At 47.1% G+C, this 25650-nt stretch overlaps 2 protein-coding genes across 5 annotated transcripts in view; one reads left to right on the top strand and one right to left on the bottom strand.

The window, feature by feature from the left end:
- Nucleotides 1-621: 621 nt before the first annotated feature.
- Nucleotides 622-18671, top strand: SNX11 (sorting nexin 11). 3 transcript variants are annotated; one of them, XM_088829013.1, is made up of 8 exons: nt 631-759; nt 4073-4127; nt 4564-4650; nt 4943-5043; nt 6264-6359; nt 6586-6798; nt 7533-7777; nt 9204-18671. In XM_088829013.1, the coding sequence occupies exons 2-8, from the start codon at nt 4086-4088 to the stop codon at nt 9356-9358; spliced, it is 939 nt and encodes a 312-aa protein (XP_088685139.1). In that variant the 5' UTR covers nt 631-759; nt 4073-4085; the 3' UTR covers nt 9359-18671. The 3 variants fall into 3 exon arrangements, with proteins under 3 accessions (XP_055263625.1, XP_088685139.1, XP_088685138.1); XM_055407650.2 differs by lacking the exon at nt 9204-18671 and having other exon boundaries at nt 622-759; nt 7533-9055; XM_088829012.1 differs by lacking the exons at nt 4564-4650; nt 9204-18671 and having other exon boundaries at nt 7533-9055.
- The window catches only part of SKAP1 (src kinase associated phosphoprotein 1), a 322299-nt gene continuing 315300 nt past the window's right edge, over nt 18652-25650 (bottom strand). The window contains exons 12-13 of one of the 2 annotated variants that reach the window (XM_055407647.2): nt 20965-21073; nt 18652-19005 (exon numbers count right to left, since the gene is read on the bottom strand). In XM_055407647.2, coding sequence (XP_055263622.1) covers nt 20972-21073 — 102 coding nt within the window. In that variant the 3' untranslated portion in view covers nt 18652-19005; nt 20965-20971. The remainder of the gene's footprint in view (nt 19006-20964; nt 21074-25650) is intronic. The other variant, XM_055407648.2, reaches the window with a different exon arrangement.

The following is a 25650-nucleotide window of genomic DNA, read 5'->3' as shown; positions in this document are numbered from 1 at the left end:
GCAAAGAGTCGGACACGACAGAGCGACTGAACTGAACTGAACTGAAGACATTTCAACAGTATTAAAAAAAAAATCTTCATCTTAGTCAACGGATTCTTCCTTCTTTACTGAGTAGCTGCGCGATCCTTCCTTATGTTTGTCTCTCAAGAGAACGAACTTGCAGTGTTTGCAGAATTGCCCGCAGTTCGGTTTTCGCTAGGACAATCGAGTTTTCGAAATCTGAGTGGGCGACCCCTTGATAATTCCGCCGGGGAACCGAAACCTACAGGGTTCAAACGGGCACCCTCTCCAGACTGAGAGAGGCTCCCACGTTCCTGACTCTCCCACGCTCAGCACAGCTGACCAACCCTTCACACCTCTCGGCTCCTGGACCCACTTTCGGACCCTCAGGGACGCTTCTTGGCTACTGATTGGCTGCGCTTAACAACAATGGGCGGGACGCGGCTCCGGATTGGACGTCAGAGCCCCTTCTCCTCCCCTCGCTCTCGTCCCCCAACCGGCGCCCCAAGAGAGAAGTGCCGGATCCAGATTCCAGCCAGGGCCTGGGCGGTGGAGAGGGCACCGCCGCGAGAGGTGCTCGCCACTAAGAGCCAGGGCCTGAGGGGGCGGGGCGCCCTGGGCACCGGGGATTGGCGTGCCTGCAGCCTTCTCCCGTCGTGCACCGGGGCGCCGGCCGCTCACCCGGAAGGAGAAGCCGGGACTCCTACTCTATGGTGGGGCGCTGGCGGTGTTGCTGTGGGGAGTGGGCGCTGCTCTCAGGTGAGGGGGCGTGGACGGGGTCGCGGGGAGTGGGTGCTACTCTCTGGTAAGGGCCATGAGTTTGAGCGTCAGCAGTGGTGCTTGAGGTGGGGACCTTGCTGGACATCCTTGCCTCACCTCGCGGGATGAAGACGGGTTCTTGGTCCGGATGCAAGGAAGGAAAACTGGCTTTCCATTTATTTTTAGAAAATATATAAAACATCTTTCCTTCCCACTTCCCAAGCTTAGTAGGCAAAGGGGGATAAGGACCACGTCGTCCTTTGCCTCCTCATTCGTAAGGAATACAGGAGTTTGCAACGTTGATCCAGACGCTGGGACTAGGAGTAATGGCAAGTGTTCTGCTGGGACACAGGAGGCTCTTGTGCTAGATTATGGTTGCTTTTGTTACTTAGCTGCAAGTAGAAGGAGTGACAAGTTACAGATGAACAAAAAGATGGAGCAGAGCTGCTTGGCCGAGAACGGGCAGATGTTGGTCAGACCTAGGGAGCCACTTCTGCTACTTGTGGGTGTTTCAGAAGGAGAGCTTTTTGAGTTGCTATCCGGCACCAAGGCTGAAAAATGAGCAAGAAAGGATGGGAGTCTCGGCGGCTTATATACTTTTATCACCGGATTTGTTTTTAACATGTCTCTTGAAGTTTTAGAAAGTATTGAAGTATTAGTTTAAATGGGACTGAAAATTGTGAAGCTAAAGCCTTGACTTCCTGCCTGGAATTGTTTAGACACTGGAAAGCCTTACAGTCTACTTTATAAATAGCAACAACTGGATTTTCCCCGGAGATACTGGTGCTGGTACAGGTGGAGAAAATAAACTTCAGACGTGATTGAAAGGGCCCAGGAAATGTAGTTAGCGCTGCATCAGTAGCTGAGAGGGCCACTGACTCTATCCTTAGTTGGGTGACACACGGATCCATCTCCGAGATGGTAGAGCTAAAATTAAGAACTTCCTCTTTTTCCTCCAAGGACAGAAATGCTTCATTTCCTCTTGAGGAGTGGCGTCTGTAGACAAGGAAGCTGATGGAGAATAGTAGTTGCTAGAAATTATTCCTTGAAGTCTAGGTTTTTGTGTTTGTCCAGTGTTTTTAAGGAAAGTTACATTGGAAGCTTTCTAAGTGCCCTTTAATCTTAGGATTAAGTGTATAGCATCTTGGGGGTCCTAGGACTTTTTTTCCCCCCTTGGATTTTTTTTAAGCCAGTTTATAGCTGTTTATTTCTAAGTGGTGTGAGTTCCAAAAGAAAGGAGAGACACTAGCTCTCAGAGCCCTTGACTCACTCTTCTTGAGCCTGAGAGTGATGACCATTTAGTTACTGAATTATGGTCCTGAATTTGGCAAACTTTTCAAGGCCTTGGAGATTCGTGAGTGTCACTTAGTGTGTGGATTTCCTTATTGTCATCTTTCCTGCCCTTACTTTTGTGGAAAGACACTTCAGTGTATTTAACTCTGCTCCTCTGCTGGGAATATACCAAATGCCTGAAATGAGAAGAGAAAAAAATTTTGCTTTAATCTGAGGAGTTCAGTTTGTTTTAATCTGAGTTTAATTGTTCACAGTGAGTCGACCTGCTGTCTTTGGTTACAGTCATTAGACTGCTCACATCCAGGATGGTCTACATCAGTTGTTATGGAATTGGGATTTCCCACCTTTCAGTTCAGGGTCCCTTTGTGGTTAGTGACTGCATCAGATGAAAAAAATCAGAATGTCAGCAAGTATACTATTTAATATGGCATTGCAATCACAGCATTTCCAGTTTGCTGGACTGTGTAGCCCAGATTTGTCCTATACCATGCGGCTTCATCTCTGCCTGCAGTGTCTGTGTGTGGAGAGACCTGGTATTCTAGAAAAGATTGGGAAAGCTGTGTGCCCTGCTAATTTTGTGGTGTAAACGAGGTCCTCTCCTCCTGAAATGTTAGCCTTGTGTTAACACAATATAAAGTAGAAGGAAACTCATTACATGCTCTTCTAATGGTAAGGCAGAACTAATAAGAGAATGTGTTTAAAATTAATTGTGGGACTGTAAAAATGAGTGGGTGTCTGAATGGGCATGGGGGGAGGACAGGGAGAGCTTAGAGATAGTCTCATTTTCCCAGGAGCCAGCCTGGATCATTTGTTGGCAGTACATATTGGCTGAAGTCAGTTTTCATTTCAAGGTAAATTGGAAAGGGAAATTAAACCTTATTGTTCCGCTCTTAAGAGAGGAGAAGGGGGTGGAGGCAGCAGCCAGAGTGGATGCTGTTGAAGTGGTTCTAGGAGTAACAAGATTAGTGCTGTATTTTAACAGAAGGTGACATCATGGGCCCCTTTGGACTTGAGTAACCCTGTGCCTCAGCCTTCATGGTCCCCTTGTTGGAGTGGGCGATGTTGCTGCGCATGTAAACTGCCACATTGGGGGAAATCAGTGGCTTAGACTTTAATGAATCTTTGCAAAGGAGCGGAAAACATCCTGAGTCGACCTGTGCAGCTCTGGGGTGCTTGGGCAGAGGTACAAACTGCATGTTGAGAGGAAATGATTAGAACCATTGGCTTGGGTTCTGGAAATGGAATTAGCTAAGAGAAGGTCACAACTGGGCAACCCGCTCAGGTGCCCCAGGAACTCTCCAACTCAGATCTGCCTCTGGGGTCCTGAGTGTGCTTAGCAAGACAAAGGGAGACTGGAGCCTCCGCGTTTGCGGGGTTTTGGTTTTCTCTCGACAGCCAGGAGGGGGCGATGTTAGGCTCAGTTAGAGAGCTGTGCTGTGTGGGTCCAGCAGTTCTTAGGCAGAAAGGTTTTACGGCTCAGCCTGCCAGTTCTGGCCACCTGAGGTGACATCGTTGACCTGAACGTGTTTTGGCTAGAGGTGGCCTGGTTCAGAGTCCCTGCCATGGTCTGAGAAGGGAGGTAGATCCCTCAGGGCTTTTAGCTTGGCCCTCAGCTCATGTGTGTGTGTGGGCTTCCCCAATAGCTCAGCAGGTAAAGAATGCTCTTGCAACAGGAGATGCAGGAGACATGGGTTCGATCCCTGGGTTGGGAAGATCCCCTGGAGAGGGGAATGGCAACCTGCTCCAGTGTTCCTGCCTGGAAAACCCCAGGGACAAAGAAACCTAATGGGCTACAGTCCAAAGGTTTGCAAAGAGTCTGACATGACTGAGCGACTATGTACGGTAGCTCACGTGGGGGGATTTTTTTGCTTCCTCTTAAATTATACACAAGAACAAAAAAGGTTGCCTGGATTTCCCCAGGGGGGTCAGTTAAAAATTTTCAGGGTTTTGCCCTGCAAAGAGAGGTGAGAGGAGACGCGTACTAACAGAGACTGATCCTGTGTCTCCTGTCTCTCATCAGATGTTTTCTTCCAATGGGCTTTTGGTGTAGGATGTTGGAGAACCAAGAGCAGGAGGTAAGCGTGTGATTTCCGGGGAACATCTGGGTGGAAGCTTGAGGGGCTGTGGGAGATCCAGATACTGCTTGGTGGCGGTGCTGACAGTAATACCTTAGCGGTTCCGATGCGCTCAAAGTCAAGCGAGAAGAGGGAAATCAGTCGTGAAGGCAGGACTGAGAAATGAGGTTCCATTTTCACAAACTTTCTATTCATTGGAAGGTACTAGAATGTAAGCTTCATAAGGGCAAGGTCTCTTGTCCTTGTTCTGCCCCCAGTGCCTTAGCACGGTACGTGCCACATAGAGGGTGGTCAATAAATATTTGCTGAGTTGAGTGAAGAAATGAACAAACGCGAGTGAAAGTTGCCATTGAGTGGAATGCTCTGGCCGCCCGTGTGTTGGAACCACCTTACTGTGTGGCTGAGCTGCAGCTGAAGGAGCATTTCTTACCTCTAGGAGGTGATCACTGTGCGTGTTCAGGACCCCCGCGTGCAGAATGAGGGCTCCTGGAATTCTTATGTGGATTATAAGATATTCCTTCATGTAAGTGTATCCGACTTTGTTACTGGGATCAATATACCTTTCAGGGCTGAGGGCCAGTCCTGAGGCAGAACCTGTTTATGGAGGTATTGACAGAAGAAAAGGAAGGAGGAGAGGAAAGAGAGCCTGGGTCTGCCTGAGTTGTTTTCAGGCTGCTGGTGGCACTGTGCTCTGCTCGGATCCCCTTGACTGGGACTGTGGCCTGGTGACTTGAGTCCTTGGTGAGAGGGATGGTGGGGGTTCGTGTGAAGCTGGGCTCGTCCACCAAACCCTTTTCACATGCTTTCCCCTGTAGACCAACAGCAAGGCCTTCACCGCCAAGACGTCCTGCGTGCGGCGCCGTTACCGGGAGTTTGTGTGGCTGAGAAAGCAGCTCCAGAGAAATGCAGGTTTAGTGTGAGTTCTCTTATTTCCTTCCTGGGTTCGAGACTGGCTTCTTAGGCTCTTCCTTGGTAACTGGAGTTTACAATGAAGAAAACTTGGAAGCATGCCAGGTACTAAGGTCATTGAGAAATGTGTTCTTAAATTACGTTTTCAAGTCAGCGAAAAAAAGTAACGACAGAGTTCTCATTTCTAATATTTTGACCTAACAAAGCCAAACAAATCTAAAGAACATTTTTCTTTTTTTATATGCATAGGGCTCAACAGAGGTACTGCTGGCTGTGTAAATGTGCTTCACTGGTTATCAGGAACTTTTTAGCACCTGGACTAATTTGACACATGGTGTTCCTGTCCGTTTGCTATGCGAACATTGTGATTTTTTTTCCCCCTTTCTTTTTTGTGTAGAGACCTTTATCCAGAGTCAGGACAGACTGAGAGCCTTAGGACAAGCACCATTGTTCCCTCCTCACCTACATCCTGTAGATAAGCCCTAAGTGATTACAACACAGTGTGGTTACGGAGTGCTGTGGTGACTTTGTTGATGACCTAGCCAGTTAGTTAACATGTGGGTTTGATGAGGCTGTTGTCATGAGTCAGGCCCTCATAAGCCAGTTGGAACTGCCTCTGAACAGATCCTGCATCCTCTAGTCTGGCCTGTTGTTTTTAAAGCATGTGCCATGCTTCACAGGAGAGGCTAAGGAGGCTGGGAGAGTTTGTGAATGACTTGCTGCAACTTGACTACTTTTAGAAAATTCTAAACGTGTGATCTTTCAGGACTGGAGATGGTAGCCAAGGACCCAGCATCCTCCATGTCTTCATGTCCAAGTTTCTTCCTTTTGAAATAGTAGTTGATGGTGGGAGCGGGTTTTGTAAACAATGTAGTCTAGCAGCATGGAGTCTGTAAGTCCTAGACTTGGTTCAAATACCAGCTCTGCTGCTTACTGTGACATAGGGAAGTTTACTTAACTTCTCTATTTCCTTGCCATTAAAATGGGTACGCTGACCCTTTCTCACAGGGTTTTGAGGAGGATAAATGAAGTAAGGTTTGTAAACGTTTAGCACAGTGCCTGACACCAGGCGTGTCATCAGTCGGTGTTAACCCTCTGCCCCTGCCCTCTTATCAAATGCTATTTGTGTTGATTTTTGTCTCTTTTTAGGGGATTTCCTTGATCAGGGACTGGAGTGACTGGGATATTACTTATCTTGGGTATGTGTTACATTGTGTGATCCCACAGGCCTGTACCTGAACTTCCTGGGAAGTCAACCTTCTTTGGCAGCTCAGATGAGTTCATTGAGAAGCGACGACAAGGTCTGCAGCACTTTCTTGAAAAGTGAGTGGACTTGGAGGGCTGGCACTTGCCTCTTGGGGGGATGGCAGGGGCGTGTGTGCTGTGCAGAATGGCCCCAGGAACATACAGGCATGTTTGTGTCAGATGCTTCTCTTGCACCCTTGTGCCTTCAGCACTCACTCAAGCCAGAAGGCCTTCAGAGGATGGGGCTGGGGACAGCTGCTGTGAGGGGTGATGCTCTGTGGTGTTCTACCTGTGTTTGCCCCAGGGTCCTGCAGAGTGTGGTCCTCCTGTCAGACAGCCAGTTACACCTCTTCCTGCAAAGCCAGCTCTCAGTGCCTGAGATAGAAGCCTGTGTACAGGGCCGCAGCCCCATGTCTGTTTCTGATGCCATTCTTCGCTACGCTATGTCGAACTGTGGCTGGGCCCAGGAAGAGAGACGGGGCTCCTCTCACCTGGCTAAAGGAGACCAGCCTAAGAGGTAATCGAATGCTCTTTTCTGAGACACCAGTGGCTAGGATTACTGTAACCTGGGCCAGTCAGTTGTCCACTGGTAGAGAAAGTAAGGTCATGGCATTGGTGGCCTTTCAGGAGGGCCCCTGTCTTCCCATGCATGAGGGCCTTGGGTCTGTACTGACTCATCCTTGGGAGATGGCGCTCCTATTGCAAGCTGGGGAGAAAGAAAAGGCTCTCTTATTTGTTTTGTTCTTTATCCTCTCCCCCAACCCCCATTTTCCTTAGATGACAACTTTATTGAGATAGATTCATATACATAAAACTCTCGCTTGCATGTACACTTCAGTAGTGTTTGTTTGTTCCCGAGGTCGTGCAGCCATCCGTCACCACAGTCAGTTTTAGAAGATTTTCATCACCCCTAAAGAAACCTTATACCTATTAGCAGATTCCCCACACTCCCCAACCCCAAATTCTAGCCCTTGGTAACCACTCTACTTGCAGTGTGTGTGTGGATTTGCCCATTCTGGGCAGATTTCACACAGATGGAGTCATACATGTGGTCTTTTGTGACAGACCTCTCTCACTTGGCACCATTTCCCGGTGCATCCGTGTGGCAGGGCATATCAACACTTAATTCCTTCCTGTGGCCAAATACTATTTCCTCGTATGAGTAGGCCTCCCTTGTTGTCCGTTCACTGTGTCTGTTGATTTTTATTTACCTGTTCATGCCCTCCTTTTCCCTTTCCCACTTTTTTCCAGTTGTTGCTTTCTCCCAAGACCCAGCAGGAGGAGCTCTCCCTCACCGCCTCCCGGGGAAGAAAAGGATCAATTCGAGGTGTGGGCTCCTGTGGTTGACTCTGAGGCTCCTCCCTTAGAGAGCCCCACTCTCCCACCCACCTCCTCTCCATCATGCTGTGGTTTTGCAAGACCTGATGAGGGAATCTCTGCTTCTCAGCCTGTGAGGAGAGTCCTGGGAGGGGACCATGCTGTGCCTTTGGACGCTGGTCAGTTGGAAACAGCTTTGGAAAAGTGAGCTCTACTTGGAGCTCTGGGTTCTGCTCTTAGGTGGATGAAGGCGATGCAGGCAGGGAGACTTGCTCAGGTGGGGTTAGGCACAGGCTGGTGGTGGGAGGCTGGGCTGCTTCCTGTTTTACCATGGCCTCTGCTCATGTTGGTTCTGGGGAGATTGGTCATAACTCCTCAGACTTCTTTGATAGGGATAAGACACTGTGCAGATGTTTGTAAGTTAAGCACAAGACCCAGGAGTTGTTGGTTGTGAGCCAAACCCCATATTTACTCTCCTGGAAGCTGAATTTCTTTAAATGTTTGTTAATGGCCCAGGAGCACTGTCTCAGGTGACTGGTTTGGGGACCTGTAGGTGGCATATTTTAAGCTACCTTATCAGAGATTGCTCCAACAGAAATGCTTGTGTTTCTGTTGTGTCACTGTATTCCAACTGGCTGTGTTTTTCCTGAAGCCCCTGGAGCACTGGTTTCTGGGAGGCTGGCCTCTTGCTACCTCCTTGCATGGACAGGGGGGTGAATATTTTTTCTCCCACCTCCTTGCTTTTCCTTCACTCATAACCACTGAATGGAACGGTGCTGTGACTCCTGACATTGGGGTTTCCTGCGCATCCTAGGACCTCGGCCTGGCTGTATGGGGCCTGAGACCTGTGAAATAGCTCGTGGCCATCCACAAAAGAGAAAGGTTTGGTCACAGCCAAAGGACAGGGAATGGTTCAGGGGGCTTTGTTTTGGAAAAGATACCCTGGACTGTCCCTGCCTCTCTGGTTATAAAGCCGAGATGGACTGTCTTCCCTGGAGGGTTAGCTGAGCTCGTTTCTTGTTTGAATCCTTTTCTTCTCCCTTAGTAACAGCTCCCTTTCCCCAGGGCTTCAGCCACCACGTGTCCCTCTGCTGTGGTGCGGGAGGCCGTCTGTTCAGTCCAGTGGGGTGCGGGGGCTTTGTTTCTGCCTGGAGAGAGGGCTCTGGGGATGGAGATGAGAAACAACATGCCTTCCTTCAGACAATGAGGCATCCTGCCCTCCTGCTGCCGTAATTCTCTCCTCTGAGAGCTGGAGCTGGAGGAGACGAGTGCCGCTGGCATTCTGTTTATCTGCCCTGGCGTCTGTGTGTGGTTCTTCTCCATCTCGCCCGCCCCTCCCTCCCCTGGCCCCTCACCCTGTCCGTGGGCTCTTCTGCTACTCGCCTATGCTGTGGGACTGTCATGGCATTTAGTTAGAGTTGCGGGGCTTTGGCCTGAAATAAAATTCAAGTACTTAAGACTGTTGTTGCAATTGGTGTCTAACAAGCTGTAGCAGTGGAGGAGGGATGGAGGGCTGGCAGTCGTTACTTTCATAAATCATGAATTTATCAGCGTGGAAATAATGGTTCAGAACTGTGCACGGCAGCTCCTGCATTGTGTGTGCAGCTCCAGTTCACCACTGGAGAAAGGACTGTCTTCCAAAGAGGCGGGATCCCGCTCTTCTCACAGTGATGGGCATGAACCTTGTTAGGTATAATTTACCTGATGCTGCTTCCATCCTTGCAGCCTGTCTGAGGTGCCAGGTGCTGAAAGAGAAATAAAGTTTGTCAACAGGCAGATGCCGAGCCCTGGCTAGGACTCATCTCTCTTCTCTGCCTGCCTCCCCTGGGTCTCTCTTTTATATGATGCAGCAGAGCAAGGCGAGGATAGAAAACCTACAGAGGCAAATCCAAAATGTCAAAAGAAGTTCATTTAAAAGGGGAAAAAAACTCCATACACAACCCTCACAAAAACCCGACAGATGCTAAGCTAATGGCATCCGCTCTGCCGATTGGTGGGGATGACTCATGAATATTAATGAGTCCAATGCTCCAAATGGTGCAGCTGTGAACCCAGCTGTGCTTGAAGCTCTCTGATCTCGAAACTTCCAGACAGGAGCCGGAGGTGGTCTGTGTCAATTCCCTACTCAGCCAAAAAACAGCAAGCTGGGTCGGCCTTCTTCTGTTTGCTCCTTTTCTTCCTGGAGTTGGTGCTCAGCAGCTAGTTCTGCCAGCAGGATTGGCTGCTGGGACAGCAGGAGCTGGTCAAAGACACGGATGCGATTTTTCTGACTCCTGGCTTTTTTAATGATCCATTATCAGCAATGCAGACAGCAGGACCTCAGTTAATCTAAGGCCAGGCGCCGTCCCAGCACTGTCTTGTGCAGAGTGGAGTATAGGCCATGGAAGGAGATGTCCTAATAGGGGGAGAGTTTTTCTAATAATATGGGCCTAGAGTTACCAGGAAAACAGCAGCGATGGGTTTTCCTCTCCGTCTCGGCAGTGCCATCTGCCTCTTTCCCATCTTGGTCTGTCCCGGCGTGTACATGGTTGCTGCCATGGCTGATAGCCTCTGTAGGGAAGATGGGGAGCTACTGGGGGCAGTGGCCTGCTGAGCTGTTTTGTAGAATGGAAATATGTTTTTTTTTTTATAATTTGGGTTTGAGGTAGGTTCTGTGTCTGACTTACAGTCACTGTACTAATTTCTTTTTTTTTTTGCCTATGCCGCTCAGCATGTGGGATCTTAGTTCCCTGACCAGGGATTGAACCCTTGCCCCCTAGAGTGAAAGCAGAGAGTCCTAATCATTGGCCCATCAGGGAAGCCCCTTGTCATCTTTCTTCTGACAGTTACTTATGTGGCCCAAGTCTAGTCGTCTCCTGTAACACAGGATAAGTGACCCCAAAGTCATAGATTTCCTTTTGTTTGGTGGGAAGAAGTGTGTGTGTGTATGTGTATGTAGGAGGAGGTGGGTTTTGTGTGAAAATGAGTTTTATACACATTGTTTATTTGACCACGGTGCCCAGTGAGGAGGGGGCAGGGCAAGTATGACCCTTATTTTCCAGCTGAGGAAACTGAGCTGATCATGGTTTTTAAAAAGCATGTTTCAGGTAGAATATATTCCTTTAAGAGATACTTCCCAACTTCTGTAAAACAAGATTCTTTTCCCCCCCAAAAAAAATCTTGAAAAAAAAAGCTGGGGACTTCCCTGGTGGTCCAGTGGCTGAGACTCCATTGCCAATGCAGGGGACCCAGGTTCGATCCCTGGTTAGGGAACTAGAACCCATATACCACAACTAAGAGTTTGTGTGCTGCAACTAAAGATCTCACATGCAGCAATGAAGATGGAAGATCCTGTGTGCGGCAACCAAGACGTGGTACAGCCAAAAAGAGGGATAACTAAGTCCCCCACTGTTCAAGGAGAAAAAGAAAACTCCCCCACAGAGCTTTTCAGAGTTGTTCTCCGAAATCCTCCACAGTCCGAGGTTTGCTCACCGCTAAGGCCTTAGAGCTACACTGCCGAGTCCCAGGTGCCTTGTACCCACTCGCATAGCTTTGCTTCGGAGCCGATTGTGACTTTAATGGTCTGACTGGACAGTAAGTTTAGCTCCATGTTTGTGAATTTGTTTACATGCACTTGCTGAATATTCTTAACACCCCAGGAGTGGGGAGGGCAGTGGGCCAGGAGGATGTGAGGTTGGAAGTAGGAATGGAAGCAGCCCAGCTCCTGGCCTGCCTCACAGGCACATCCCACCGGGGACTGGAGTGGCTTCTGCAGATTTATGTGTGAGCAGCCAACTGAGGTACAGCTGAAACAAAGCTGAAGATCACTGCAGAGCAAGCTCGGGACGCCTGGGCACTGACCCTCAGCCACCTCCCCAGGTGGCCTTCTGCCAGCAGGGACCCGGCTCTGTAGGGGGAATGTCACCTGGCTCAAGGTAACCTTTCTTTGAGCTGTGGGTGAGTGTCCCTCTTCCTGCTCTGTTTACACCTGTACCTTCTTTCCTGAGGGTCTTTTCAATCTGTTGTGGAAATCCCCTGCCCCTACCACGTTCTCTCATCTTCATCCTGCCCCAGCTCTTCTCTCTAAGGAACAGTTGTCAACTGCTACAGTGACCCGGTGTGCATTGGGCTTACCAGCAGGGCAGCGGGAGAAGTAACCTATTGAGGACAACCACTTCCCGCTTAGAAAGGGCTGGGTTTGGAGCTGGAAGGCTGGAACCTCAAACCTCAAGATAAATAAACTTGGGCCATTTACGTTCAAAAGGATAAAAAGTGCCACATTTTTAGGAGACAGTACACCTGACTCAGTGAGCAGGGTCAATTTACTTCCTTTCTGTTCAGGGGAGACCTGGTCCATTTCCACCAGCAAAAGAGGAAAACAAGGGTGCTGACACAGCAGTGAGGGAGGTATGAATCTTAAGTAGAGAGATGGTGAAGCAACTGAGAATAAAGGACCACCCGAAAGTCTTCAAGGGCTTCTCCCCCGGAAGGGCGGGAACACGAGATGCTTCTATGATCTGTGGATTAAAAGGCTGTCAAGTCCTTCCTTCCTATTTTCAGTCTGCTCGACTTTTTCTTTCAAACAGCCTTTCGAAGGGGCCAGCTAGTTAGAGCCTTTTTGTGTGTGTTTTAAGTGTTTTAGGCTTTTAAGCGCTCCAGCCCTGCGTGTGTCCCTTCCCCTGGTGGCCTGGTTGGTGTGGGAAACCAGGCCTACCAGCAGCCTGACCCGAGTCTCTCCAGCAGAAGGCCAAGAATACTGAGAGCCTGCGGCGGTTTGTTGGAGGCAATGTAACCTGCCTGCTATAAGCTACGAGACTTAGATATATTCTACCAATTAGGGCACATCTGTTAGCAGCGCTGAAAGGCAGGCACTGTCTCTTTAAGAGCCATCCCACTCCTCTCCTTGAGTGATGAGGGCTGGGAACACAAGGGAGTCAGATGCTGATTAAACAGTCCTACTGCCGAGCTCTGTTAGAAAATTACTGTAATTATGATCTAGTCCCAGCAGAGGGGTGAGTTCCAATCCTGCTAATAACCCTTCCAGGTGCCTCAGATTCGGGGCCCATGGGAGGCAGCGTGGACAGGGCTCTGGCTGGCCCTTCGGTCTGCCCTCTGCAGGCAGAGACAAAAGTCCTGGACCCCTCATCTTCTTTTGGCCTCCTGAGAAGGTGATGGGTTTTGGTTGTGTTTTTATTTTTTGATTCTTGACAGAGCTCCTGGGAGCCATTCTTTAAGAGAGGACTTTCCCCTAAACTAACATGAAGGACCAGGAAAATCACAGCCTTAAGATGACTGTCCTGACCCCCAACTCTGCCCAGGACGAGCAGTTGGCGCCGCACCAGCCCCAGACCAAGCGCAGGGATCCAGCGTGGGCCCTTGCACTGCAGCGGTTTCTATGCAGGTTCTGGGAACCTGGCCTTCTTGCTCTGAAATAGTACACAGGGTTAAAATTCAGTCCTGACTGAGACTTTCAGGGCATCCCTTCTAGGTTTCTGCTACAGAAACAGGAAAAAGTATAGTTACTACGGGACTCACTGTGGTGCAGCTCTCTGAATCAGAAAGCACCAGTTTATTCATTTGAAAACATCACTCTTGTCGTGCGGTTCCACGGCAGTGCAGGTGAGCAGATCTCCGTGTTCCTGTTGAACATGGGGGCTGGCTTGCTGGTTCTTAAACCCTGAAGAATTCATGACAGTTATACTCTGTCTTTCCAACTTCCTAAGCCTCTCGCTGTCACTAATGTAGTGGCTAAAGTGCAGACTTACAGAAGACAAGGCAGTTTCTCTTACTTGGACCTAAGCAAATCCATATGCCCCGAGACAATGGTTCTCCACCACGGGTGGTTTTGTTCCCAGGGCACATCTGACAATGTCTAGAGACACTTCTGTCAGGGTGGAGGGTGCTGGGGGGATCAGTACTGGCATCTAGTGGGTAGAGGCCAGATGCTGCTGAACATTTGACAGCCCCCCAAACATAAAATTATCTGGTCCCAATGTCAGCAGTGCCACGTTGAAAAGCCCTGTATTAACAGAATGAAGCAATAAGCTCTCAGACCCCTGCCCCATCACACATCCACTGCACTGCTTTGGAGATGTTGAAGAAATGATCCCAAATCTCCAGATGCCAGGTGCTTTCTTGGAGGTGGAATATATTAATGATAGGCTGAGCAGGGTGCCCACCATGGGAGGCATCCAGGAAATGTAGGTGGTATGCATTTGCCATCTTAGTGATTCAGGGCAGAGCAATGCCCGTGCCTGACTGTGGTTCAAAGGGAGGTGTTTGTAGCCTGTTTTCTGTTCCATGATCGCTTGTGGGGGATGAACAGGGCCCAGCTGCTCACCGTCAGGCGAAGAGGATCTGCAGTGGAACCAGATGCCTTCTTTGAGGACCTGCACTAGAAACCTCTTGGAACTCAGTCCCATCACGGGAGGCAAGGAAGTGGCATACTATTGCTCGGTGCCACAAAATGCTTCCCTCAGTGGCACTCTGCCAGGTGGTGGGGTGGCAGGCGGTGATGGGCCCTGTGAGGGAGTGAACACACACAGCTGCCGACGGCTGGCCACTGCTATGAGCAGCTTGATGCCAGAGATACCAGGCCTCTCAGAACAGCCTGGGCATCAGGAAATGAGAGCCTAGTTGGCAGCGTTTGCCTAGGGGCCAGGCCTGCAGGGGAGAAGGGATGTCGCCAAGCATTGTACCAGGAGAACCAGTTCATCTCTCTATCTGCTGCCCACTCCCCTGGTGACTAGATAACCTAGTTTGGCATATTTTTAGGGTGACCACTCATCCCTGTTTACACCTACGATTCTGGCATCCTTATTAGTAATGCCCCCTTTCATTTTCAAAAAATGTCACTATTTAGAAAATAAATTATATAGTCTATTAATTGTACTTTAGTTTCCTCAAATACTATAGTTTTTTAGGGGTGGGGGCGTTATATTTAGAAAGGATTTCGGTACAAAATGGGCCGCATCTTAAAATATATCATTAATTGAATTCCAAGAGTCGCAAAAGGGTAGTCAGTTCATACTAACCTTAAAAAAAAAATCCAAAAACAAAAACATGTTTTCTGAGCAGTTAGTTCTTGATAGGAAAACAGGGAGAATTAATTCAAATCCCTTGAAGAAGAAAAATCTCTTTTTAGTTTTAAGTTTCAAGCTTCCTGCCCAATCTCTGTAAATTCTAATGGGAAATGAAATAGCTGGGCAGAAGACAGGGGAAGCAAGGGACTAGGGTAATCCACAAGCGAGAAAATTAGTTTGAGTCACTGGGCTGTGTAACAGGGATAATCCTCTATGTAGACGGCTGCTTTTTCTAAAGTCAGCTCTACAGAGTCGCTGGTGCTGTGGGAATTAGCAAGTCAATGCCACTCAAGATTTATCCTCCCAGAGTCGCTCCTTGTGGGGAGACCGCAGGGAGAGGTTCCTTTCGGCCAGAGATTAGAGCACCTTTGTCCCTGGTATCCAGGAGTTTTGTTCTCAAGATGAGAATGGGAAAAAGAACATACGAACATAGATTCGTTTATTTTCTTTTCTTCTCTTCAACTCCCTCGTTCTTAGACTGATTTAAAAGCAGGACTGTCCCACTCCCTCCCCCAATGCAGACAGAGGCTTTGTGACACCAGTGCATTATTATAATGTGATTGGTGTGGAATGTGGATTTTGGGAATGTGTCACCGGGGTGTCTTGCCACAGCAACAGAACTGGAGTGATTCAATAAGCAGTGCGGCAGACCTCAATTTTCAAAAGTCCCTTATATCAATTCCTCTTTAACAGCAGATTTTGTGTTATTTTTGTTCGTCTTTCACATCTTCAGTTTTGCCATTTGAAAAGACTAACTAATTACATTTAAGGTGGTGAAAAGGAGCAAGTAAAAAAAGTTAAATGAGCTTTAAAAAAAAGTTAAGGATAACACTTGAAATCTAGGCTATTCCTTATATATGTGTTTATTCCTTACATAAAACGAAAGTGGTTCAGTCGTGTCCACTCCTTGCGACAGTCCATGGAGTTCTCCAGGCCAGAATACTGGAGTGGGTAGCCATTCCCTTCTACAGGGGATCTTCCCGACTCAGGGATTGAACCCAGGTCTACATTGCAGGTGATTCTTCACCAGCTGAGCCACTAGGGAAGTCAAAGAATACTGGAGTGGGTAACCTATCCCTTCTCCAGGGGATCTTCCCCATCCAGGAATCAAACCGGGGTCTCCTGCATTGCAGGTGGATTCTTTACCAGCTGAGCTACCAAGGTAATTGTTCCTAACAGGAGGGATGACGTTGATTTGGTCTCACTTTAAATGGAATCAAAATGTCTGGGTTTAGGGAATGAGACTCAATAGGAGTTCTCCTGTCTTTTCCATTTTTATTCACCAGAGGGGAAAGATATAGTTGGTTTTGAATTAAATACAGATTTCTAAGAGACAGACCATCGTGTTGGAAAATTTAATATTGAGGTAATTGTAAAACAATGTCTATGCTGTTTTGTTATATGGATGACAGAGGAAACACACTGGAAAAATGTATTTTTAATGAAATGTAGCTGAAAGATTGCTTTCAGAGCGTTTAGTATTCTCAGGTATCAACTTGGATGATGCAGGCTGAACTGTACCAATCTCAGGTCAGATTATCCAGTGGATGTTGGTAAATTCTGTGTTAATTATTATTTATCTGTAAAGATATTTATACAGATATTTATCTGGATATACAGATACAGATATTTATCTGTAATGGATATCTGTACATTTGCTTCTTAAATACAGGATTTTAGCTTTCTTATTTTCTTAAAATCAAGGAAGGAAAAAGGTGTCCCACCTTGTACCCTGTCCCCTCTCGAGTTTCATGTGCTAGTGCAGTTAGTGGCTGTTCAGAAGCCATACAACATATAATGTGGTTAGTTAAGTGTTCTAACGCCCCAGTTATCCAGTTAGTCACAGGCAGTAAGGTGGGGATTTGGTTAGTGGAGTCAAACAGAGAAGCAGTAATCTGATTAACCAGTTGCTTTCTGAGACTGTTGGCTAAGATGGTGGCTGTGGAACTGAGCAGATCTGCTCGATGAGGTTTAGCTTCAGGCAGACTGTAGGAATCCACTGCTTTCTCCTTCACAGAGAATGCCCTTTGTAGATGGTCTTGAACTTGCTGTATCTTTTCCAGCCTGTAACAAGGTCAGAAACGACCAGCTGGCTATGGACCAGATTCCCAATTAGTCCATTTGTTTCTATCTTTTAGGGCCGATTGACTTTCTTTTTCCTCTTTTGCAGCTAGGATGTGAGTGTGATGGAGGTGCCAAAAGACCCTTGTAGCTTGGCAGATGATTTCCTCAGGTCTGCAGGTACAGAAAGGACTGTTGCAGTAAGGGGGCTTTGTTTTAAAGGTCATGCCACTGAGTGTCCAACTATGCAGAGTGGAGAACTACCTGGCCTTGCTCCTCTTTCATTCCTCTTCTGACCCTGCCCCAGATACCTCCTCTTCCTCTCCTGGTTTCTCCTTTTCTGTCTTTCATCGTGGAACAGTGTTGGTACAACGGTATTCTCTTCTTTTAGCCACCCAGCCTTCCAGACTTGGGACTCTGAGGATTCTCTGCAGAGGAAGCAATTGGGCACAGAGTGGTTTCTGTTTGCTCCTTCTGTTAACCACTTTAGAACAATGCCCATTGTCTTTACCTATAGGTTGGGATTGGTGCAAACGTTCCTAAAACCGAAGGCAATTGGTTCCCTTTGGTTCATCTGCGCATCTGCTGCCACCTAGCGGTTGCTTCTCCTTTGGCACCCTGTGTAAAGTTGAGGGGATGTCATGGACAGTTCTGTAGTGCCTTTTATCTCTGTCTCTATTTTTTCCCCTCCCAGACCTAAATTGTCCTCTTTTTTTACATCTTTATCCATCACATATACACAAAGTTTCCTTTTGTTTTACTGCTGGGTCAGAAAAATCTGGAAATGAATAGCTGGCATAGGACCTTTTCAGAAACCTGGGATCCGCTAACAGCATCCCTGTTTGTTCCCAGTTTCTCTCTTTGGTGACATGCAGTGGTATCTTTCTGCAGGGCTATGAGATGGGGGAGAGGAAGGATACTGCCAATCCAGAACAGCTCTGAATAGGAGCAGCTTTGAAGGTGAAATTTCCTTAGCTGCTCAGTTTCCCATCTCTCAATATTTCTTGTGTAGAGGGTCAGACATTAATAATAACTAAACCTTATTGAGCAGTTACTATGTGCCAGATGGTGTTCCAGGTATGTTACACTTATTAACTCCTTTAATCTCTTAATGACCCAGTGAGATGGAGTATACCCCTTCTAAGGTGAGGAATTTGTTTCCATGCTGACTGATCCCAGAATTTCTTTTTTTTGGCCACCCCACATGGCTTGCAGGATCCTAGTTCCCAAGATTGGGAAACCAGGGGTTGAACCTGCGCTGGCAGTGAAAGTGCCAAGTCCTATGCACTGGACTGCTAGGGAATTCCATCAACGTTATGTTCTTTTTTTTAAACAAAATTTTTAAAAATTATTATTTATTTATTGGTTGTCCTGGGCCACCTTTGCTGTGCACTGGCTTTAGCAGTTGCAGCTCGAAAGTTCTAGAGTGCAGGCTCAGTAGTTGTGGCATATAGGCTTAGTTGCTCTGAGGCAAGTGGAATCTTCTGGGACCAGGGATCGAACCGGTGTCCCCAGCACTGCAAAGTGGATGCCCATTCACTAAACCATCAGGGAAACCCTCAAAGTTATGTTCTTAGCCATTATGTTTTGCTGCCTCTTCAAGACACAGACACCCCAAGTGCTAGGCCCAGGAAACAAGGAAAGGAAACAGGGCTGTGTAGACACAAGCCTTCCCCACAGCACTTCCTCAGCCTGCAGGACACAGTGGGGCTGGTAACTGAGGCCCCAAAGGAACTCTCCAATGTGCTGATTTCAAGGACTTGATTCTGGCCCTGTCTCATTTCAGACAGAGTGAGCACAAAAGATAAAGATAACCAAGTAGTTGGGCTTTCGTTTTCTCTCGGGCTGTCCCTTCCCATGTTGTTTGGAGGTGATAATGCCCAGAGCTGGCATTTTGATACCAGTTTACAAAAAGAAATACAACTCCATCGCACAGGGCAAAGAACCAAATCAGAAGTTTATTTGTGCTTTTGAAACCAGCCAAAGCAACCAGCAATTTCTTCCTCCAAAGGCTTCCTTCTCTCTCACCTTCTCGGAGACAAGCCTGTGGAAAAGGCAGAGGCGGGTGTGGGGACATGTTCAGCAATGGGTCAGCTATGCGGAGGATGGTTTAGTAACACGTCGGCTGAAGAGGCCTCTTCTCGCTTGTTTTACGGTGGTTTACATTTACTGTGCAGGCGTGTCAGTGACTTGGGTCTCTAGAACAGTTGGTGGTGGGCTAGCAGGGGTAGGGAGGGGGCTCTTCATTTCTTCATAAAGGCAGGGTAGAGAGAAGGATGTGTGTCCTAAAGGGGGAAACACACATAAATCTGCTCTTATGATTCAAAATATAGAAGCTATAAGAGGGTGCAGAGCCAGCAGTGGCTCCCTCCTACCCTGCTTCAGCCATGTCATTTCTCTGTCATTGGAGGCGAACAGTGTCAGCACCATCTTTCTCCTTCCAGTGATATCTCATGCAGTCTCACGCACAGAGAAGCAATGAGGCACAGATGGAGCAAATTAGACCTACCCTTTGCTACTTTTTTTACTTACCTACATATCTCAGAATGTGCTCCATAGGTGTGGAGTGCTTTCTTTTTTTTTCTTTCCCTTACTGTTGCATAGTATTCAATTCTATGAATTACTGCACTTCCTTGGGGAGGCCTCTTGAATGTTTCAGTCATTTCCAGTGGTTTGCTATTATAGGCAACCTGTGTGCAAGTGTACCTGTAGGATAAGCCCCTAGATGTGGAATTGTTGGGTCAAAGGGAATGAGGACAGAAACAAGTTTGTCATTAAATAAATGACAGAGTGAAGTAGGGAGAATTTATTTAGATTTGAAGAGAAATTCCAACTCTTCTGCATTCAGGGCCTAGAAGTGGAGTCCTCACTGGGAAAGTCATAAAGTCAGACCTTGAATGAGAGGCCCGAGCTGGTGCCTCGTGATTGTACAAGGGCATTAGAGAGTAAGATCTCTCCTTATGTAATGTCTTAAATGAACAGTTAGGACACGGCTGCTGCACACTAGAGTGGGCCCTGGTCTGAAAGATCCCAAGGCCCGTCTGTGTCATCCCTCATCCCCATCAATAAAGGCAGCTGCTGTTTCAGGTTGGAAGATGGAACTAGTGACATCATGCTAGCCTTGGTGTCCTCCACCACCATCCTAATTCTAATCTGTTGTTATCCTACCCAAAGCAAACACTCACTCTGCTGCTTAATGTGGTATAATGTGGTTCTTGCTCATAAAATGCAACCCACAGTCTTTCTGTGTAGTTGCTAAGTCATGTCTGCCTCTTTGCGACCCCATGTTCTATAGCTCCTCTGTCCATGCAATTTCCCAGGCAAGAGTACTGGAGTGGGTCGTGATTTCCTTCTCCAGGGGATCCTTCCGACCCAGGGATTGAACCCGTGTCTCCTGCACTGGCAGTGGATTCTTTACTGCAGAGCCATCAAGGAAGCCCATATTCTTTATTACCTAAAAGTTAATCTGATTATGTTCCACAGGAATCCTTATACTGGATTCCTAATCTTTGCCAATCATATTGCAATACATGGGCATTTGGGGGAAATGTTGCCCAGGATTTGAGAGCTGTGGATAAAGAAACCCAGATCCATCCTTGTGTGGCAAACATTCCTAATTGCTCTCCAATATTTGTTCTCTCCTTTAAATTTACTAATGCCTCCCCTCCTCCCCACCACTCCACTTTTAAGCTGGATACAGGTTCTACCTAGAAGAAACTTTCTTTGTAGCTTGGTATGTCTGTATATCCGAGTTCTGACCAATGGGATATAAGCAGAAGTGGTGTGTGCAACATCTGTGAAGTGTCCTTAGGAGAGACGTGCATGTTTCCTTTCCGTCTCTCCTGTTGGGTAGGATACTGACATGATAGTTGCGAACTGGAGCCCCCATCTTGGGCCCTGAGGTAACCATGGCAATGCTGACCACATGCAACGTGGCAAAAAGAGAAGGCACCTGGTACCTGAGCACCTTGGATTACTACCTCCAGGTTCTTACAGCAGAGAAAAATAAACTTCTGTGTTAATTAAATCACTGTTATTTTGAGTTTTCTATCACACGTAATTGAATCTAATCCTGATTGACATAGTCCCCCAATTTAGGAAAAACAATTACAGACTTAGCTTCTTTCATGGTAAATTACTGTCATCACTTTTGGAAATGAAGAAAAGTTACTTCACTGGCAACTCTCATCCTTCACAGAGAAATGAAGGCATGGCCAACAAAACTGTTAGAATGGTTCTGATACCTGGGCTTCATCTTTCTTCCACTTCAAAGGCAGTGGTGAGATACTCCTTTGGAACAATCCCAATGAGGCTGTTCAGCTCTCCGACCCACCAGCCATACATACTATATTCCTGAAAAATGAAAAGAGGATGGTTTCGGTTGGAATTTAGTCATGCTTCTGTTAATCTTAGGTAATCTGTTAATGATCACATCGGAGAGTCTGTTGTTTGGTTTCTTTGTTGACACTATCAGTACAACTCATTAACACTCCTGATGGGGTTACTAAAAGTTATCTAGGGCTTGCCTGGTGGCTCAGTGGTAAAGAATCTGCCTGCCAAAGCAGGAGACACAGGTTTGATCCCTGATCTGGGAAGATCCCACATGCTTCGGAGCAACTAAGCCCGAGTGCCACAGTTATTGGGCCTGTGCTCTAGAGCCTGGGAGCTGCAACTACTGAGTCCACATGCCAGTTACTGAAGCCCATGTACCCTAGAGCCTGTCTCACTGCACACTGAACTGCCCCTGCTCCCCGCAACTAGAGAAAAACCTTCACAGCAGCGAAGACCCAGCACAGCCAAAAATAAATCAATAAAAGTTATCTAGAAGAAAGCAAGCAAACTCTGCTTTCCTTTCACCATCTTTCTGTCTGCATTGTACATTGAGCACATTTGGTGCCATGCCTGAACCTAAAGAGCATGTCTTTTACCAGGCAGAGTGGAACGGCTTCTTTGGGGAAAGCTGGGCACACCCAAAAATGCCAGAGCACTAAAGTATGCAGGGAGTCAGGTCATAGTTCAAATCAATATTTCCCACGCTTCTTCCGTGTGCAAAGTGCTTTTTGCACTCCCATGAGATGGATGAGAGTTGGAACACTGCCTGCTCCCCGGGAGTTCACAGCGGAGAGTAATGGGCTTTGGAGTCAGACAGACTGGGGTCTCGTCCCGACTTGGTCATTTAGTAGCCATGTGACCGGAGGGTCTCCTGGCTTTAACTTCCTCTTCTCTAAGAGTTGGGGTAACATTACCCCTCCCCTCTCTGGTGGGGGACATAAGTGATGCTGCCGAAGTGAAAATAACAGTGTCTGATACATAGTAGATGCCCTGAACATTAGATGCCTCCCCTGGAATAGGTGGGAGGTTGACAAGCACATCAATAATAACAGGCCAGACATGATAGGCAGGGAGGGGGCAAATGAGAAGGGGATTGAGAGGGTTTAAAAGAAGGGCAGTGCAGAGTTGAGAACAGAGCTCCTGGGGTACAGAAGAGCTTCTCAAAAGCACAGAGGATGATGGTGTTACAGAACTACTCCTGCAAGCACTAGGACATGCTTTCCTTCTTTTGAAGGAAGCTATTTAGGAATACATGGGAAGTACATGTATTCCACTTCAACTGGATCCATCTTTTGCACAGCTGACTGCTGAGATCTAGGGAGAAAAGAAAGAAAACCAAGTTTTTGACAAAATAAAATTCTGGGTCAACTGATTATCTTTTTGTTTCTTTCTTTTTTTTTTTTATATATCTTTTTGTTTCTTTTAGTGGATCTCCCCTCTTCCAACTCTGCCTCTCCCCTAACTCTCAGCAGCTGACCTCTTTTCTACCTTCAAAGAGAAAACAGAAGCTATCAGATCCGTCAAATTCAGCCACCAAAACAGGAACTTACCTGTATTGACAATCACTCTTCTTTTCAATTAAAGTGGAGCAAGCATCCCTCCCCTGGTTATGCACTTGCAACTCTGCTTTGTTTCTTAGAGACCAGGTTCTGAGAAGTCTGATGTCTGCCTCTAATGTAAATGGCTCCTTCCATCAGTACTGAAGTGTATTCAGGTTTCTTTCGTCTTTGAAAACAATTATTAAATAGTTCCTACCACGTATCCGCGGACTTCCCTGGTGGCTCAGTGGTAAAGTATCTGCCTGCCAACGCAGGAGATGTGAGTTTGATGCCTGGGTCGGAAAGATGCCTTGTGAAATGGCAATCCATTCCAATATTCTTGCCTGGGAAATCCCATGGACAGAGGATCTTGGTGGGCTATAGTCCGCCGGGTTGTAAAAGAGTTGGATACAACTTACTGACAAACACCACCACATGTCTACTTCCTATTTAGACTAGCCTATCTATGCAAACTGACAATTCACAGTCAAGTTTGTTGAAAGAATTTATTTCATTTACTGCCCCAACTTCTTGCTTTCGATTCACTCTTTGAGCCACTGTAACGTAAATGCTTCTGCCTTTATCAGTCCACTTACGCTTCCTATAGCCTCCTTATTGCTCAAATTCTGTGGGTACTTTTCAGTCCTTAACTTGATCTCTAGCAGTCCTGGCACCATGGATGTTTCTTGAGGTATTTTCTTCTCTTAATTTCTATACTCTCCTGGTTTCCCTCCTACCTCTCTGGCTGCTTCTTTTCATTCTCATCTTCCTTTATCTCTCCTTTTCCTGTGATTTTCCAGTGTTTTGCCCTGGCCTTCTTCCAATTTGTGCTTTCCTTGAGCAATCTTACACACCTTCTGTGTAAATGACACAACAATAGCTCCAGCCTGGATCTAAGGGTTGGATCTCAAAGCCCAAGTGCATATTCCTCAAGCTTCTCAAACTCACTCTGTCCTAAATTTAACCATCATGTTGCCTCTTTTCTCTGTTTCCATTTCCGAAGTATCTTTACCACCTCTGTTCTCTGTCTCAGTGAGTGGTACCACTATGCACTCAATTACTCAAGCCAGAAACCCGAGAGTCATTCCCAGTTTCACTCTCTACCAATCAGTCCTCAAGTTCTGTCGGTTCTCTTTCCAAAATATTACTGGACTCCATCCACTTCTCTCTATTCCCATTGGCAACGGATTAGAGTCATGTCACTGTCCCCTCTCCTGAAGACTACAGAAGCAATATCCAAATTGGTTTCTGTATCTCCATTCTTATTCTCCAATTTACTCTTCATTCTGTAGCCAGAATCTTTTTAAAAGGCACACTGATAATATCACTGCTTTGCCTAAAACCTTTGAGTTCCTACTGTCTATTGTCAACTTCTTAAAAAGATGGACAAGACCTTGCATGAACTAGTCCCACTCATTGTCATTTATCCCCTAAATCTAGTGAACTCTTAGTAAAACAGAATTTGTCTCTGCTTCTCCCTTGGGCCTCAGGCTCTCACTGTGGAGCCTTTCCTTTGCCTGTTTAGCCTCCACTTCCCCCCTCCCTTCCAGGGGGCTCACTCCTAAGCAGCCTTCAGATTCCAACTCCTAACTCTCTCTGGCCTCTCCAGAAACCCCTTGCTACCACTCTCTGACTGAGTGGGGGCCCCAGCTCTGTGGTCCACAGTGCTGTGCTCTGTGCTTCTCCAGAAAAGAATTCATCATGCTGCCTTGTATCTGCCGGCCTTTTGTCTCAGTGCCAGTCACTAGGTGGAAAGTTCTGTGGGAGCAGAGGCCTTGATGGTTTTGTTTGCTCTTGTATTCCCACACTCAGCATGGTGCCTGGCACAGAATGGGGCCCAAAAAAACCTTGTTAAATGAGGTTATGAAGGGACTTCCCTGGTGGTTAAGATTCCTTGCTCCCAAAGTAGAGGGCACAGGTTTGATCCCTGATTGGAGAACTAAGATCCTACATGCCTTGCAGCCAAAAAAAAAAAAACAAAAAACGATATTATGAAGAAATGAAGGGGGAGCAGTGGGAATTTACACTCTCAGTTGAGCAGATTTAGTTACAACCAACTCCAAGATACTCCCTGGTGACTGAAGATACTCCCTGGTGACTATGGCAGGAAGAGAGCAACTGCCTTTAGAGATAGTTTCCCAAATGGCTCCCTAAACACCATGAAGACCAAGTAAGAAGTGAGACTACTGAGCTGATCCTAAAAGGAACAAGGAATTAGCATTTAAAAATCAGTCTTAAATAAACGAATGTGCCCCCCTCCTTCCCTCACTGTCCCCACGGCATCTTCTCATTGCCCCCTTCCCCAGGAGGGAGGCCATCTTCCCCCTACAGCCTGCATTGCTGTATGGGAAATTACCCAGAATTCCTCTGCCTATGCCTGACAGGACATTCTATTTTTATAATTATTATTTTTTGACCACACCATAAGGCTTGTAGGATCTTAGTTCACTAATCAGGGATTGAATCCAGGACACAGCAGTGAAAGTTGCGGTACTAACCATTGGACTACCAGGGAACGCCTATGATAGAACATTTTCAAGCTCCTCTTGATACAAGTTATGTTGCTATTTCCCAGCACTGAAGTTAGGGCAGTTTCTGCCTTAAGTTTTCTTTTTTTTGCCTTAAGTTTTCTTATAGTGTTGCCTCACATTAGCATGTTGCTGCAATGGCCATGTCGACTAGGGTCCTGTTGTGTGGAGGGGAATGCATGCTCTGTCTTAGAAATTCTAGCTTTAGCTTTTCTGCTGTCTCACTGGAGACAGTGGGCACCATGTTGTCTGACAGTCATTTGACCACTCAGCTTGCTTACACAGGTGTGAGGTGTGGTCTTCTACCTGCTGGATGCTGCCACCTTCATCACCTGAGGGGTTCAGCAAGGGCATTCTCTCCCCAGGAGTCATTCAAGACTTCTGGGTCTGACTCACGCTTGGCAGCCTTCTCCTTTAGCTGTAATGCCAGGAGTAGAGACTGAGCCTGGGGAAGGTGCTGTCTGCCAACTCAAACAGGGTGCGAAGAGGAGGCAGACGAGGCCCAGCAGGATGCCTGCAGAGGCTGGGCTCC

The sequence above is a fragment of the Moschus berezovskii genome, chromosome 20 (assembly GCF_049115385.1).
Source record: "Moschus berezovskii isolate FMDL1 chromosome 20, NW_MosBer_1.0, whole genome shotgun sequence".
Lineage (NCBI taxonomy): Eukaryota > Metazoa > Chordata > Mammalia > Artiodactyla > Moschidae > Moschus > Moschus berezovskii.
Note: the sequence above shows the minus strand (reverse complement) of the source record. Positions and strands in the feature narration are given on the sequence as shown.

Bases quoted from the DNA above. Each gene is read 5' to 3' on its own strand.
- SNX11 (XM_088829013.1), top strand. From the start codon at position 4,086: ATGGGCTTTTGGTGTAGGATGTTGGAGAACCAAGAGCAGGAG. The intron at 4,651-4,942 runs GTAAGTGTATCC...TTTCCCCTGTAG, and splicing joins ATTATAAGATATTCCTTCAT to ACCAACAGCAAGGCCTTCAC. The intron at 6,799-7,532 runs GTAATCGAATGC...ACTTTTTTCCAG, and splicing joins AAAGGAGACCAGCCTAAGAG to TTGTTGCTTTCTCCCAAGAC.